Below are 16804 nucleotides of genomic sequence, written 5' to 3'. Positions count from 1 at the left end.
AGGAGGGAATCAGTACTTGGCTTGTTTGTCTCTGCCTTGTCTGGTTCCTCTGTCCAGCTCTACGCCGGGTTCCCTGTCGTTTTCTCTCACAAGCTTTGCCTCTTTGCCTCCATCTATCTGTATATCTCTGTGTCTCTGTTTCCTTCTGTGTCTCTCCCTGCATCTGCATCTCTCTGACTCTTTATTCTCTTCTGCCTCCCTCTCTTTTTCATACACTTTACCTTTGTTTTTGTCATCTCTCTTTCTCTCTGCCTTCATTCATTCATGCATGCATTCATTCATTCATTCAAGAAATATATATCAAGCACCTAAGGTGTGCCAGGCTCTTTTTCTAGGCATCGAGGATACATCTGTGACCAAAACAGACAAAAATTCCTGCTCTCGCGGAATGACATTCTAGTGGGGGAGATGTCATATGTATATGTAACATATACAGTGTATTAGATAGTGCTAAGTTGGAGAGAGAACATTAAAGAAGAAAGCCAGGAAGTGTTGGAGGGTGATCAGGAAGGGCCTTGCTAAGAAGGTGGTATTTAAGTAGATGTTGAGGGGAAGAGCGTTCTGGGCAGAGGGAACAGCCAATGCCAAGGCCCTGAGGTAGGAGCGGCTTGTTTAAGGCAAAAGAAAACGGGATGTCCCCAGTCCCCCTCCACCGGGACTCTTGGGCACTTTGTACTGTGGGCAGGAGGCCAGGCTGCCTGGGGCTGCAGTCCTGGCTGGCTCCGGGGTGGTGGGGCTTGGGTCCAGCCCTGCCAGTTCACTCAGGCCAAAAGTCTGGCGCTGCTTGCCAGTGTACCTGCCCACCCTCTCTTCCCATGCCCCACTCTCTTCCCTGTCTCCAACTCTGTTGCACCCTCCTTTCTGGCCAGCTGTGTCTTTTACTGCTATGGTCTTTGCCACTTCTCTGCCTTTCCCGGTTGTCCCTGCCCCGACTCTCTATCACTTTCACTCCCTTTGCCTCCTTCTCTCCCTCTCCTTGTCTACTGCTGTTGGTCTCTCTGCCTCTCTGGCACTTCCCTACTGCATTTCTTTACTTGTCTTTCCTTACTTTTTTCTCTTCCTGGGTTTCTTTCTCTTTATCTGTGGGTCTCTGTCAGTCACTTCCTCTGAAGTTCTGTTTCTAGTCTTGTGTCTGTGTTTATCTCTCTCTGTAGGCCTCTGCACCTCTCTCTCTCTCTCCCTGAATCTGTGTTCCCCTCCTAATCTCTTGCTCTCTAGGTGTCTCTTGATCTCTAAGTTGCTATCTCTCTGTATCTCTTACTCTGTCTGCAGGTTTCTTATCTCTCTCTCTCTCTCTCTCTCTCTCTCTCTCTCTCTGGGCTTGTGTCTGTCTCTCTGTCCCACTTTCTTTATAAGTGTCTGTATGTCTTTCCAGATGTCTGTCTGTCTCCGTCTCTCTCTCTCTCTCTCTCTCTCTCTCTCTCTCTCTCTCTCTGCCCCTCTCCAGTTCGTCCCTGGTTCTGCCCTCATTGACGTTTCTTTGCCTCTCCCCCCATCCCCGCCTTACTCTCTCCTCTTCCTCGCTCTTACCTATGCTCCGGGTTCCTAGCCCTGCCAAGCCTGATGCCCTCACAGCCCTACAGCCAGTGCCCCCCCCGCCCCCCTCCCCCGACCTAGGCATGCCCCAGTCCCTCTCTCCCCATCCCCAGGAGCCAAGAAAACCAACTACGGGCGCAGCAATGGATGCAGAAGCTACACGACCAACTTGGGCTGCAGCACTTCCTCCGAGACTGCCATGAGGTAGGAACTCCAGCTGTGCTGGGCACAGCGACTTCTTTCCTAGGGAGGGAAGTGCTCCTGGGCTTGAGGCGCCATGGGGGCGGGGACGCCCCGTCTAAGTGGGTCGCGGAGCGACGTTCACTTGGAGCCGCCAGGAGGCGCACGGATTCCAGCCTCAGTGCGCAAGCTCCGCGGCTCCCGCCTCCTTTCCCGTGGAGAAGGAGGGAGGGGCCCTGGGCGCCCCTGGCAACGGCGCGCGTTCGCGCCTACGGGTCCCGCGGGGACGCGCGGTGATCTCACCTTTCTCTCGGGAGATTTGTGAGAAGCGCCTTGCTGGGGAGAGTGGTGGAAGACGCAGGGTCAGGAGCAGGCTTGGGTAGACCAGAGGCCCAGAGCGCAACTTCAGTCAAAAACAAGCCTTAACCCTTTTAAGAGTGTCCAGCAACCAAGCTCTTTTCCTTTAGAGATGATCTACACATCTGTAAGGATCTCCCCAAATCAGAGATGGTCCAGGTCTCCTTCCCCATTAGAGACGGTTCAGGAGACATGCTATCTCCCCTTCCTTCCCCTGCGTTCCATAGAAACTGTTCTAGACCACATTAGAGATGGCCGGGTAAACATTTTCCTAACCCCAGAGATGATCCTGGTCTCAGCCATCTACCCAGGATCATTGCCCCCTGCTCCTTAATGATCCAGTACCCAAGTTCCTCCCAAATAAGGATGGTTCAGGAACTATTTCCCAATTCCTCCTATTAAAGATGGTTTGACACCCTCCGTGGTGAACCCCATGGGAGATTGTTGTCCCCACATATGAAATGGACAAGAGCCTCCATACCTCCCACCCCCACATAACTCAAGCTCATTAGAGATGGGTCTGGGACACAAGCCCACTAGAGATGGGTCTAGGAACCCCCTGTCCTCCTCCTTCCCAATGGAGATTATTCTGGCAGTCTATCTTATAAGTCCTTCTGGCAGAACATCTTATAAGAGATGTTCCAGGACTCCTCCCATATCCTCTATCTGTATTTCTGAGATAGCCAGGAATCTGAGTGCTTTCTCATTCGAGATGGTTCAAGAGCCTACCCCACCCCCACCCCATACTTCACATGGCGGAGGTAGCCCAGGCCCCAGGTCCCCCCTCCAGCCATTCGATTAGGTCCAGGAACTCCTCCTCCCTCTTGTGAGATTGTTCTGGACCAAGTAGCTAGCAATAATCTGAGATGGCGCAGAACCCTCCCCTCACCCCCCAAGCTTTAGAGAGGTGGTGAATCCTCCTCCACCCCCCAACTGAGGCCCGGCAAGGAGGCGGGCACGGAGGCAGGCAGGGGGCGCGCGCGGGCGGGCGCGCTGCCGCGGCGCGGGGGCGGGAGCGGGGGCGCGCATCCGCTAGAGTCTCAGCCGTCACCACCGCTGCCACCGCCGTCGCAGTGGAGGGGCGAGAGCCCGCCCGCCGCAGGAACGCTCCTCCGCCAACGCCGCCGCCACTTCAGGTCCCCGGGGCGCCCAGGGGAGGGGGCTGACGCGCGTCCCCGCCGAGGCGTTAGGGGGAGGGGGCTTGGGCGCGTGCTCGCCCGCCGAGGCCTCGGGAGGGAGGGGCGCGGGCGGCGCGGGGGCGGGTCGGACCCGCGCAGGGACCCCAGCCCTGGGGAGGGGCAGGGATGCTGGGAGCTGTCCGCGGTGCTGGTGCGGGCGGGACTGAGGGGCCGGGTCCCCAGGGAGGGAAGCGAAAGAGGGGGGACTTCTAAGGCTACTCCGGAGGTAGTCTGGATTTGCTCTGGGGCTTACGGAGGTCTCATCCTCTCTAGGGAGCTCTCCTCTGGGTAATGGGGGATTTGACGTTTGCCCTGGGGCTGGGGGTTCTCAGCCTTTTGAGAGGTTTCTTCCTTGGTTCTTGCGCGATCTGTATTAGCCTTAGATGATTGATAGGAGCAAATCACTTTTGCGAGGGTCGGCTTTGGACGATGAGGGTCTTGGATTTGTTCTGGGTTTGGGGGCTTTGATTTTGAGGGCCAATTCCTTGGTTGTTTGGGACTCTAGCTTTGCCCTCGGTGATGGGGGTCAATCACTTTCGGGGGACTTTACCTTGATGACGAAGTACCATCTCCTTTAGGGGCTTTGCCTTCCCTGGGAGCTGTGCCTGCCATTGGCAAACTCTTCCCTGTGTGTTGGAAACCTGTGAATTGAGTTGGGGGGTTCAGCATTTGATTTGGCTCTAGTGTGTGTGTATGATGGAGTCTGAAGCTGACCAGGACCCCTAGGGAGCACATGCTCAGGGGACACAGGGTGGGGTTTGGCCGGCTCAGGATTTGTCCTTGGCTATGACTGCAATTGTGCATTTGCCTCTCAGACCAGCTAGAGTCTGTTTTTTTTTTTTTTTTTTTTTTTTTTTCCAGGAGGGAAGAGGAGGATCTTGTGACTGGGGGAGGGGGGAGAAAAAGGGGGAGGAGCAAAATGTTCCAGGTGCCAGGTTTGGCCATGAGTGGGTAGGGAGATTCCGGCTTGGGGGATAAGTCTTATTTTGGGGGGGGGGGTCGCTCAGAAAGCAGCCTTGTGGTGATTGGTCCACCTGCTGAGGGGGTTCTATTCTGTGCTTGCATTTTAGATGACTGGTCTTGGTGGGGGGTGGGGAGTAGAACTGGCTTTAGTTTGGGAAGGGGGTTGGCTTAGGAAGCTTCTATCCGATCCTGTTGAGGAGTCTGGGACTATATTTTGGGGTAGGCTCATTCGTGGAGCCAGAGAAGGCAGCCCTGTTGCTTACTTTTGAGAGTTTGGCTTTGGCTAGGGGCTTTAACTAGTCATCCCAGGGCTGAATGTGGAAAGTCCTGTAGGCTTATTAGGGAAGCTGGAGCTGGGTTGTGGGGGATGGGTTTGCCCCAGATTGGAGGGCTCGTTTGGGGAGAAGTAGACTTGGATCTAGCTGGGAAGATGTTTAAGGGTTCATCTGGCCATATTGGGAGGTTAGGGCTAGATACAGGCTTCATTTGATACCCTTGGGAATGGGTTGGGAATCTTCGAACTGGTCCTTATTGGAGGTGGCTAAGACTGAATCGAAGGGTCAAAGTGTTACTATTGGGAAGACGGTGGGGGAAGATGGGCTAAACAGGAAGTTAGCTAAATTAGGTGGAGGTCTAGTTTTGGAGGGTTGATTGGTCCTGGATGGGAGAAGGCTGACTGGCCCAGGAGCCATGCCTTTGGGGGCTTATGAGGAGTTGAGAAGGGCTGCCCTGAGGACAGGGCAGCTAAGACGTTGGGAATTCTGTGGGTGCCCGTCCATCCTCCACCCCTTAAGAAAGAGCTTGAGCTGTGCCCACCCTTCAACAAAGACCTCACCTGCAAAGGTTCTTCCATCCCTTCCTCCCTCCCTCCCCCTAAATCTAGCAGCCTGGGCTTTGAATCTGGAACCTTCTGGAGGGGATAGGGTGCTGTGCCAGGTTGGGGGAATCGGCTGAGCTCCTCCCCCTGTCCTGCACAGCTGGATGGCTGGATCCATGAGAAGATGCTAATGGCGCGCGATGGCACACGGGAAGACGGCCACAAGCTGCATAAGAGATGGCTCCGGCACCAGGCGTTCATGGCCGAGTTGGCTCAGAATAAGGAGTGGCTGGAGAAGATCGAGAGGGTGAGGACGTAGAAGGTGCCTCTGCACGTGCCAGGTGCTGGAGGCCTCCAGGGAACCCACATCTCGGTTCCTGCGCCCTCCACTGCTGCCCTGCCCACCCGCACATCTCTGAACCACTTCAGATCATTTCCACATCTGCTCCTAGCAATGTGGCCTTGCGGAATTCATGTAACCTCTTTGAGCTTCAGTTTTCCCATCTGTAAAAGGGCTAGCATCTCTCCTGCGTGGTGCCCTTACTTTCCTGGTTGTTAAGTATTTTAACTCCCCCACCAGGTTTTCTCTCACTCCATTTGGAGCCCCTAAGATGGATGTTCAGGTACAAAGGCTACAGCAGTCCTGGGAAGCCCAAACGTGAACTTTGGATTCCTACAACCCTGGGCTCTAATTGTGTCTCTGCCTCTTACCAGCTATGCACCTTGGGAAATTGTGCTAACCTCTTTGAGCCTGTTTGCTCTGCTTGAAAATTAAGGAAATAATAAATTTTGCTACTTCCCTGGACTCTTGTGCATGTAAAGTCCTTAATACAAGGCCAGGCACCTAGGAGCTTAATTGCTACGGTATTGTTATTTTTCATATGTGATATAACATATGTAGCTCTAGGCCACCAAGGAGCTTGACTTCGGTCTTGGAGGAACCCAGCCTCAACCCTCAAACTGATCCCTACTCTTGCTGGTCCCCTAGACCTACAGCCCTCAATACCCCCTCTCCTGTGACTCAAAGGGGACACCCGAGTCAGCCTTGAATACTTAAATGGCCATTGATGCCCCACAACTGGTGGCACAGGGCAAAGCTACTCTTTGAGTTTAATGGAAGTCCATTCTCTCTGCTTCTTTTGCTCTTCCTCTATTTCTCTTCTGTCTCTATCTCTCTCACGTATCTGTCTTTCTTATGGCCCTCTTCCCGTGTTTCTGACTTTCTGTGCATGTCTCTGTGTCCACCACTCTATGTCTGTCTGTCTCTCCCTGTCTTCCTCCCATGTCTTTGTTTGTGTCTCTCTGTCTGTCTCTTGCCTCATCTTTCTTCCCACATCTTGGTTCCTTCCATCTCTGGGCCTGTCTCTGTATCCACCCCTCATGTCTCTGTCTCTTTGTGTGTCCCCAACTCCTTGCCCCTGTCTCTCTCTCTCCACATCTCTCCCTGTGTCCCATTGCCCCCATATTTCTCTGTCCCTCCTCACCATCCTCTCCCTCCCTCTCACTTCTTGTCGCCTGCCTGTCTGGGACAGGAGGGCCAACAGCTGATGCAGGAGAAGCCAGAGCTGGCGGCCTCAGTGCGGAAGAAGCTGGGTGAGATCCGGCAGTGCTGGGCCGAGCTGGAGAGCACCACCCAGGCCAAGGCAAGACAGCTCTTTGAGGCCAGCAAGGCCGACCAGTTGGTGCAGAGCTTCGTGGAGCTGGACAAGAAGCTCCTTCACATGGAAAGCCAGCTGCAAGACGTGGATCCTGGTGGGGACCTAGCCACCGTCAACAGCCAGCTCAAGAAGCTACAGGTATGGCCTGGCTGACCCAGACAGGGACTCCCTGTGCCACGGGGTGATGGGAATCAGGGTCAGACTCCACTCAAGGTGTTTTACGCAGAGGGATTCAATACAGAGATTTATTTCAAATGTGTTAGGAGGGTTGGAAGAACAGAAGGAGAATACTGAGGAAACCCAGTCAATAGTAACTGTTGGAGGTAGCCACCACCTGGAGGGCCTGGGGTACAAAGGGGAGAAGAAGAATTCAGAACCAAGAAGCAGTAGTTAGATAGCCAGCGCACTGACGGTTTCACAGGACCCTGATAGAGAAACCAAGGCCCAGAGGTGGGGGAATGGCTTTGCACAGAGAAAGAATGACATTCATGGAGAGCCTCCTCTAGCAGTCTCTGTGCCAAGCTCTCCCTCTTTCCAGCAACCCGTTACGGTCCCCCATTTTACCAATGGGGAAAGTGAGGCACAGAAGGCAAGCACCTGGCCCAGGGACACACAGCTAGCCAGTGACTCCCTAGGACACAGAGAGGGCTCAGGGAACAGACACAGTGTCTGCCTTATCTCCGCTTCTAGCTGGCAGCTGGCCAGCGGTCAGTATCTGACCATTTGACATGAATGGCTGGTGGTGCGAATGCACCCTCTCAGGATGTGACAGCTCCTGCCTTTATGTGCCAGGAACTATGTCTGACCATGACCCTTGGGCAACTGAGCCTCCAGGAGGTGAACTTACTGGCCCAGGGTAGCAAGTGAAGAGCCTGGATTCAAATCCAGGACACCCTTGATTTTTCACTGCTCCTTTAATATATCTTCTGCATAGTTATGCTCCTAAAGGGCTTGGCATAGGGTCTGGCAAAAAAACAAAAACCCAAAAAACAAAAAAACAAAAACAAAAAACCAAGCTGACTAATAATAAAAGCATGACACTAATTACCATCTATTCATTCATCCATGCAGCGAATCTTTATTGAGCACCAGCTGTATGCCAGGTGCTCTTCTAGGTGCCAGAATACAGCAGTGGGCAAAACTGACCAAAAACCATGGCCTTCCTGGGGCTCTCGTTCTAGTGGGGAGACAGGCAAAGGAGCAGAGAGACAAATAGATCTGAATCTGATACCAGTGATGTCATTGCTGTATACACAGCAGCAGCTCTCAAATGGCCCGGTCTCCAGGACACCTTTACACTCCTAGAAATCATGGAGATCCCCCAAGAGCTTTTGTTCAGGTGCATTATGCCTATTGATATTTACTGGACTAAAAATTAAACCTGAGAAATACTTCCATTTTTGATTCACATACAAACAGCAATAAGAAATCAATCACACGTCAAGCCCAAAGGGTTCTTTTGTGAAGAATATATTTTCCAAGACAAAAAAACAAAAACGAAAAAAACACTGGAAGATTGGCACTGTTTTCAGTGCTGCAACTCTTTCCCGTCTGGCTTGATAGAAGATTCTCACCTTTGCTTCTGCCAGCATTTGGTTACAATGGCACGGGTCATATGGTCCCTGCAGAACCGCACTATATCCTTGAAAGGGAATGGGTGTGATAAAGGCAAAAAACACCTTAGCACTCTTATAAAATAGTTGTAACCTTGCACACCCCTTGAAAAGGTGTTGGGGGGTGTCGTGAGCTCTTAAGAAACGAGGCTCTGTGACTGTCAGGGTCCCAGACAGAAGCAGAAAGCATGCCCCACCGAGGATAACTTGAGGAAATTCGGTGCTCTGCTGTCGCTGTCTTGAAATTCTTCATAATATTTGAACAAGCGGCCCTGCGTTTTCATTTTGCTCTGGGCCCCACAAATTTTGTAGCTAGTCCTGAGCCCAGCCCATCTGGAAGCTGGAAGGCAGGGGGGCCGATTGAGGCCGTCTGCACGGGTCAGGCCCCTGGGGCACAGAGCAGGGTGGAGAAGCTTAGACTGGGGGTCAGGAGGGGCGAAAGAAGGCAGCCAGTGCAGGGGAAACTATTACTAGCGTTGTTAATGGTCTTACTGCTATTGCTAATTCCTCCCTGGCAGCACATTGCGGTGGGTAAAGGCACAGACCCAGGAATCAGGCGGGTCTGGGTTTGAATGATAACACTGCGTCTTACCAGCCATATGATGTTAGGCAAGTGGCTTTGCCTCCAACTCCACACCTCAGGTCCTGCTCTGTGTGATGGGAAACACCATCGTGCTAAGTCACTCTTTGGCAGCGGGACCGCGGGAGGCAGTGGGGCACCATGGGCCAGGTCATGGTTGTGGGAGCCTAGCTGCCTGGGGTCAAGCCCTGGCTCTCTCATTTGCGAACCGATTGACCTGGAAATTACTTCACTTTTTGTGTCTCAGTCTCTTCGTCAGTAAAATGGGCACAATGATAATACCTCACGTGGACGTAGCGAAGATTCAAAGATGTAATTTATGGAGTTGTTTCAGTATTTGTTTACAGGTTTTTAAGTTTTTGTTTTAATTGTCTTCAACCGGATGGAGCGTATCATCACTATAGTGTGCTCAAAGTTAGTTGGTAGTTATTTCCTGGCCTTCGGTGTCGTTGCTATTTATGCAAAACAGTTATTTCCTTTGTTTTCCATTTGGGGTATCCCTCCCACTCATTTTGCATTTTATTTTATTTATCTGAAATGTTTATTTATTTTTGAGAGAGAGGGAGACAGATCTAAAGCAGGCTCTGCACCCATAGCAGCGAGCTCAATGGGGGGCTAGAACTCACAAACTTCAAGATCATGACCTGAGCCGAAGTCAGACGCTTAACCAACTGAGCCACCCAGGCGCCCCTCATTTTGCTTTATAAAAATGTGTTTTGGGTGGGGGGGTGCCTGGGTGGCTCAGTCAGTTAAGCGTCCGATTCTTGATTTCAGCTCAGGTCATGATCTCATGGTTCATGAGTTCAAGCCCTAATCGGGCTCTGCGCTGAAAGTGTGGAGCCTTCTTGGGATTCTCTCTCTCTCCCTCTCTTTCTCTCTGCCCCTCCCCTGCTCACATGGATGTGCTCACTCTCTCTCTTTCTCAAAATAAATAAACTTCTCTTAAAAATGTGTTCTGGGGGATGCCTGGGTGGCACAGTAGGTTGGGCATCCGACTCGATCTCAGCTCAGGTCTTGATCTCAGGGTCATGGGGTCAAGCCCCATGTTGGACTCTGTGCTGTGTGTGAAGCCTACTTTTAAAAAAGTGTATTTTGGGGGGTGACATATGAAACGTTAACATAGTGCCAAAGGTTAGAGCTATCTTCAGGTCACGTGATCTTGCCAAATAGCTTGCCTGAGGCGTGCTGCCAATTAATGCTCTCTCCCCAACAGCGAACGGGAGTTCCTGTTTCCCCCCATACTCACCCACACCTGGTGTTGTCACTTTTTAGATTTTTCCCAGTCTGATGGATGGGTGTTTGCATTTGTATTTTCTCCCGTGACTGGTGAGCTTGAACATCCCTGTCTTTCTTTTGGCCATTTAGGTTTTGGAGGGAGGATTTGGGGCCTCCTACTCTTCCCTCCCCAAGGAAGGAAACATTTGTTCAAGCATTTGTTCCAGGGAGAGGCTGAGGCCCGGCAGAGACAAGGGTCTGGCCAGGATCACACAGAGATGGGAGTCGGGGCAGGCCCCAGAACAGGACTTTCCCCAGCAGAGGGAGCCCGAGGCGGCGGGGAGTGACTCAGTAGGCCACGGCCCCCAGATGGAGCCCAGCTGGGCCTCTGGAGCTGCCGCTGGGGAGGGGAGGGGCTGCCCAAGGCCCCGCTGTCCCCTGGGGCCGCCTGAGAGCTCAGACACTGGGCACACGCAGGAGGGCGGGCGGCCGCCATCCAGCCGGCACATTTCCTGGCTGCCGCACCCCTCAGGCCCCGGGGCCAGGCAGGGCTGGAGCGGGCTGGCTCAGGCAGAGGGGGTGTGGATGTGTGAGTGGTCTGCCCTCTCGGCCTCTCTCTGGGCCTGTCTCTCGGCCCTGCTCCCCCAGTTCCTCTGTGTGGAAACTCTGGGAGTTTCTGTCTCCCATCGTCGTGTCTCTCTTTATTTCCCTTACTCTCTCACTCTCTTCTCTTTTTCTTTCAGTTCTCCATCTCTCCCTTGATCTCTCCTGATCCCTGTGTCCTCCTGTGTCCTCCCCCCTCCCCCCTCCCCAGCTGCTGCCGCCGGCTTCCTGGGAGCCCACCTGAGGCGTAGGCCACGTGACCCAGAGTCCTCTCTCAGAGCCTCCTGCCCAACTGTGCTTCCAGGCCCAGGGACCAGATGGTGGAGTCCCAAGCCCCCACTTGCCAGGTCCTCAAGGGCCTGACCAGCTGGTCTGGCTCAGCCACGGGCTCCTGCCTGGGGAGGGGGGTGGCTGGTCTCCTGCCATCTGAGGGGGACGGGCCAGGGGAAAATGCACTGGAGGATTTGCAGCTGCTAGGCTGAGTCTCTGGGGACTCCTTACCACCCACCCCACCCCTGCACACACACACACACACACACACACACACACACACACACACACACCGCACCAAGTAAGGCTCTTTCTCTGGCCAAGGAAACACCCCTCCCCCCCAAGCATTCTTTGTCACATTTCTTCATGAACTCAGCATGGCCTAGGGGGAGAGTCTGATACAGGAGCTGCACATCCAGGGTTTGAGGCCCCATTCCACTACTGTGTGACCCAGGGCAAGTGACCCCACCTTTCTGAGCCTCAATTATTATTTTTTTAATGTTTATTTATTTTTGAGAGAGAGACAGACAGACAGAATGTGAGAGGGGTAGGGGCAGAGAGAGAAGGAGGCACAGAATCCAAAGCAGGCCTGAGCCAGAGTCAGACGCTTAACCACTGAGCCACCCAGGCACCCCTAATTTTTAAAATTCTTAATTTTTATTATTTTTTATTTTTATTAAATTTTTTTAATGTTTAGTTTTTGAGAGAGAGAGCTCAAGCGGGGAAGGGCAGAGAGAGAGGGAGAGAGAATCCCAAGCAGGCCCTGCACTGTCAGCACAGAGCCCGATGAGGGGCTTAAACCCACAAACTGTGAGATTGTGACCTGAGCTGAAATCAAGAGTCGGATGCTTAACCAACTGAGTCACGCAGGAGCCCCTCATTCTTAAAAAAATTTTTTTTCAACGTTTATTTATATTTTTTGGGACAGAGAGAGACAGAGCATGAACGGGGGAGGGGCAGAGAGAGAGGGAGACACAGAATCGGAAACAGGCTCCAGGCTCCGAGCCATCAGCCCAGAGCCCAACGCGGGGCTCGAACTCACGGACCGCGAGATCATGACCTGGCTGAAGTCGGACGCTTAACCGACTGCTCCACCCAGGCGCCCCCAGGAGCCCCTCATTCTTAATTTTTCATACTGCCCAGCTAAGAGAAGCAGAACAGCTTAGTGACTAGTCCAACAAACAAAGTTAGCACACGTTTACAGAGACCTTACTTTGTGCCAGGCACAGGGCCAGGCACTGGGATCCAGCTGTGAATGAAGCAAACATCCCCGTCTTCCTGACCTCCTGTGCTGTGAAGATTACATACATTAATCCTGGCCAAGCGCTTAGAGCAGCTCCTGTCAGGGGGCAGGCATCAGGATGTGTTACCTATGATTGCTGTGATGGTAAGAAGTATAACGTGAAAAGTAAAAAGGCTTCCTTCCCCGCCGCCTCCCCCCATGCACAGTCTCGCTCTCCAGGGACGAGAGCCTTGACACAGAGATGGACCATACTGAAGCTTGCCCTTTTCACCTGACAAAACACCCTGGGTGTCCTCTCTTGTCAAAGAATATATGGATCTAGTGTTGGGTGGCTCCACCATCCATCTTTAACCAGCCCTCTGCTGAGAGACCTCTGGGCTGTTTCTAATCTTCTGCTAGTATGAATACCACTGCGAGAGACATCCCCGTCCATACGTATTGAGCCCACGTGCAAACATTTCTGTAGAAAAGGGTCCTCAAGGTCCAATTTCTGGGCCAAAAGGTGTAGGTGTTAAACTTTTTGCGAGAGATTTTGAAAAGGCAGTGGACACACCTCCAGGAGACAGCATTCTTCTTCCCAAGTGGTCATCATCAAGCTTTCTCATCTCTGCTAATCTGAGAAGTAAAAGATACTCTTTTTTTTTAAGTTTATTGATTTATTTTGAGAGAGAGAGAGAGAGAGAGAGAGAGAGCGAGTGAGCAGGTGCACATGCATGAGTGGGGGAGGGACAGAGAGAGAGGGAGAGAGAGAATCCCCAATGCAGGATCTCAGGAACTGTGAGATTGTGACCTGAGCCGAAATCGAGTCAGACCCTTAATCAACTGAGCCTCCCCGACGCCCCTGAAAGACGCTTATGGTTATTTTTTTTAACGTTTATTTTTGCACACACACGAGAGAGACAGAGCATGAGTAGGGGAGGGGCAGAGAGAGAGGGAGAGCCAGAATCCTAAGCAGGCTCCAGGCTCTGAGCTGTCAGCAAAGAGCCTGACACGGGGCTCGAACCCATGAACCGTGAGATCATGACCCAAGCCGAAGTCGGACATTTAACTGACTGAGCCACCCAGGCGCCCGTGCCTTATGGTTATTTTAATTTGCATTTCCCTTAACATTGAAGGAGGCTACACATCTTTCTGTGTGTTTAATGACCAACTGTCCTTCTGTAACCTTTGCTCACATTTACAGGGAAGGATTCACATTAAATGAGTGTTCAAAATATGTGGCATTCTTGCAGAAGTAGAAAAGTGTCAGTCCTGTAATTACCCCATCTCAGTTCACACAGCCGTTTGGTGGGCAGGTTATGGAGGGGTTTTGATCTAGTGGAGAACTAGAATTTGTAACCTTAACATTTCAGATTATATGTGTTTCCAGAATTCGAATGCATTTTGATTTTCTACACATTGCTGCAGTGATTTTCTCAGTGAAAAGGGTTTTGGAGTGACTATTTTACTTTGCTTTGATTTCTGCAGCATGTAATTATGCCTTTTGAAATTTCTTTTGGATGGTTTTGACTTGTTACAACGTTTGATTTTTATCCATTTTTATGACTCCTACAGATTGTTAACTGTATCAGCTGGGATTCAAGGGTGCAGTTCATAGAACTTCAAACCACATTGACTTGGGCTAAAGGGGAGGTTCTTGGCTCACCTAGCTGAAAAATCCAGCGGGTATGCAGCTGTAGGCATGGCTGGATCAGTTACTCAAATTGTGTCCTGGGCAATCTGTCTCTTTTTCTGGGACCTGCTTTCTTCTGTGTTGGCCTCCTTGTCCGGGAGTCTGTTCCTTCCTGGTGGCACCTTGGCCCCCAGCACCCCGGGCATATGTTCTAACAGCTAAGGGACCCCATGGGAAAGAGAGCACCTGCCCGAGCTCACTCGTTTTTCCCGCAAAAGTGGGAAGAGTTTTCATTGGCTGATCTTAGGTCACACGCCATCTGTTATCCAATCCCTGTGGCCAGGATGGTTGGTTTCAGTGTTCTGATTGGCTAGGTTGGGTCATGTGGCCACCCTTGGAGCTCAAGGTTCTTTTAGTCCCTCAGGAAGCTCAGATCTGAGAGCAGGATTTGAGGTGCTGCAGAGGAAAGGGTGAATGGTGGGCTGGCAAAATCAACAGTTCTGCATTACCGAACTTTGGAACAAAAAGTCTTCACTTGATTCTTGGGTCTTGAGTATTGAGTTGCAGTCATTTGCTCTAATCTGTTACCACTTAATTTCATTATTGTTTTGCTTTCTTTTATGGCTTTCCCCCATCTGTTTAGAGTCACACAAGTAATAAATTAATATATTCTTTTGGTAAAAGATCTTACTAACCTAGAAGTCTTCAGTAAGACGTAAAGTCTCCCTTAACCATGCCTCTCATTCCCGCACCCAAAGGAAACCTCAGTTATGATTTGGTGTGCATCCTCCTGGACCTCTTTCTGTGCACTCATTCACTACCTGCATGGATTTTTACTGTTTTTAATTTTTTAATGCTTAAATTTTTTTTTAAATGTTCATTTATTTTCGAGACAGAGAGAGACAGAGCATGAATGGGGGAGGGGCAGAGAGCGAGAAGGAGACACAGAATCCGAAGCAGGCTCCAGGCTCTGAGCTGTCAGCACAGAGCCTGACACGGGTCTCGAACTCATGGACCATGAGATCATGACCTGAGCCCAAGTCAGACGCTTAACCGACTGAGCCACCCAGGGGCCCCAATGCTTAAATTTTTTAATAATTATATTTTATGGCTCAGACATCAAAAGCTGTACAAAAAAATCCTATGCAACAAGTCTCTCCTTCACCCCTGCCCCATTCATGGAGTTCTCGTCTCCCCAATAGGTACCATCTGTGATTAATTTCTTGTTTATTCCAGGGAATCGTTATGCATGTGCAACCCGTGACAAATGTAATATATTCAAATGTGTGTTCTAAGTTGCTTTTTTCTGTTAACAGTAAGTCTTGACCATTATTCCATACTGATGTGGATTTTTTTAACCATTTCATTCTTGATGGGCATCGTGTTTGTTTCTAATTTTTTCCCATTATAAACTCTGCTACGATGTGATCCTTGGACAAACAGCTACAATGAACATCCTGGGACAAACATCTTTATGCACATGTGCCAGTATTTCTTTAGTTACATTCCTAGAAGGGCAAGTGCAAATGCTGGGTCAAAACGTATACACATTTTTGTGTTTTTTTTTTTTTTTTTTTTTTTTTTTTTACATTTTGATAGGACTTGCCAAATTGCCTTCCAAAAAGGCTCTACTAATTTGCACCACCACCGACCGACAGTGGCTGAGTGTACCTGACCGTCCCTCTGCATCTTCGCCAATACTAGATATTATCCTCCCCTTACATGTTTGCCAATCTGGTGAATAGGGAAAGATACTTTGTTTTAAATGTGTTTTCCTGCTGATTAGTGAGACTGGGCATCTTTTCGGCTGCTTAGTTTGTCTTCTGTGTTTGCCTTTTCACTGGGAGAAGTGCCTGTTCACATTGGGCCAGCCTTTGTCTTTGGCATTGAACAAATCACAACTGAAGACCTTCTACATGGCAGACACTGTTCTAGGTGCTCAGGAATACACAGGCCAATTGACACAAACCCTGCCCTCATGAAGCTCCCATTCTAGAGGCCGGAGACCGATAAAAAAAAAAAAAAAAAAAAAAACTCAAATAAAGACAGAATTATCTGATGGTGGTAAGTGGAGACAAAGGAAGCAGGGAGAAGGGGAATTCTTTGACTGTCAAAGAAACTAGCTCCTTGTTCTAATACGTGTTAAATATTTTTTTCAGGTGGTCACTTGCCTTCCAACTACATTTAGAAATTTTGGTTGATGCAAAAGTATTTTATGTGGCCAAATTTATAAATCTTTCCCTTTATGATTTTTTTTTTTTTTTTTTGCTTGGAAAGATTTTCTCCATCCTAAGATTATAAAAGCATTTGCCCAGGTTTTCTTCTCTGCCTTATGGATTTACTTATTCCATTTAAGTCTTTAATCCATCTGGAATTGTTTTCAGCACAAAGAGCAAGGAAGGGATCCAGCTAAACTGGTTAGCCAGTTGGCCCATGACCACTCATTGAATAATCCATCTTTTCTTTGGAGATTTGAAATGGCATCTATAAAGTGTATGAATTCTCCAGTGTATTTGGGTTTGCTTTTGCACTTTCTGTCTACCCCTATGGCATACCAGCCATTTAAATCACTATAATGTTGCATTTATGACGTTTGGAAAGGTTGGCTCTTTTGGACAAGTTACCTAACTTCTCTGGGCCTCAGTTTCCACCTCTGTAAAGTAGGGTGGAAATTTGAAGGGTTGTTCTGACAATTAACGAATTAGTGGGCCGCTTTAGTCCAGGGGGGCAGGTAAGCCTCTTTGAGAAAATAATGTTTGAACTGAAATCTGATTGACAAGACAGAGCATGCCTGGTAGGGGGAATAGCAAAGGCAAAGGCCCTGAGGCAGGAACTTGTTTAATGTGTGGCAGCATCAGCGAGGAGGGTAGCGCTTCTGGAGGGCAAGGGCCCAGTGAAATGGTGCCTCGTGGTGACGGGTTTGGCCGTCACCATGAAGGTCCTGGAGAGCCGCAGCAGGATGGGGAGGGAGGGTGGAGC

General features: G+C 50.4%; 1 protein-coding gene across 2 annotated transcripts in view; it reads left to right on the top strand.

Annotated features, from left to right (window-relative positions):
- SPTBN4 (spectrin beta, non-erythrocytic 4) overlaps positions 1-16804 on the top strand; it is a 77883-nt gene that overhangs the window by 42648 nt on the left and 18431 nt on the right. For both annotated transcript variants that reach the window (XM_023246182.2, XR_006590313.1), the window contains exons 18-20: positions 1650-1740; positions 5192-5338; positions 6564-6827. In XM_023246182.2, the coding sequence (XP_023101950.2) occupies positions 1650-1740; positions 5192-5338; positions 6564-6827 (502 nt within the window). The remainder of the gene's footprint in view (positions 1-1649; positions 1741-5191; positions 5339-6563; positions 6828-16804) is intronic.

Source organism: Felis catus, chromosome E2 (assembly GCF_018350175.1).
Source record: "Felis catus isolate Fca126 chromosome E2, F.catus_Fca126_mat1.0, whole genome shotgun sequence".
NCBI lineage: Eukaryota > Metazoa > Chordata > Mammalia > Carnivora > Felidae > Felis > Felis catus.
This window is presented reverse-complemented; position numbering and strand designations above follow the sequence as displayed.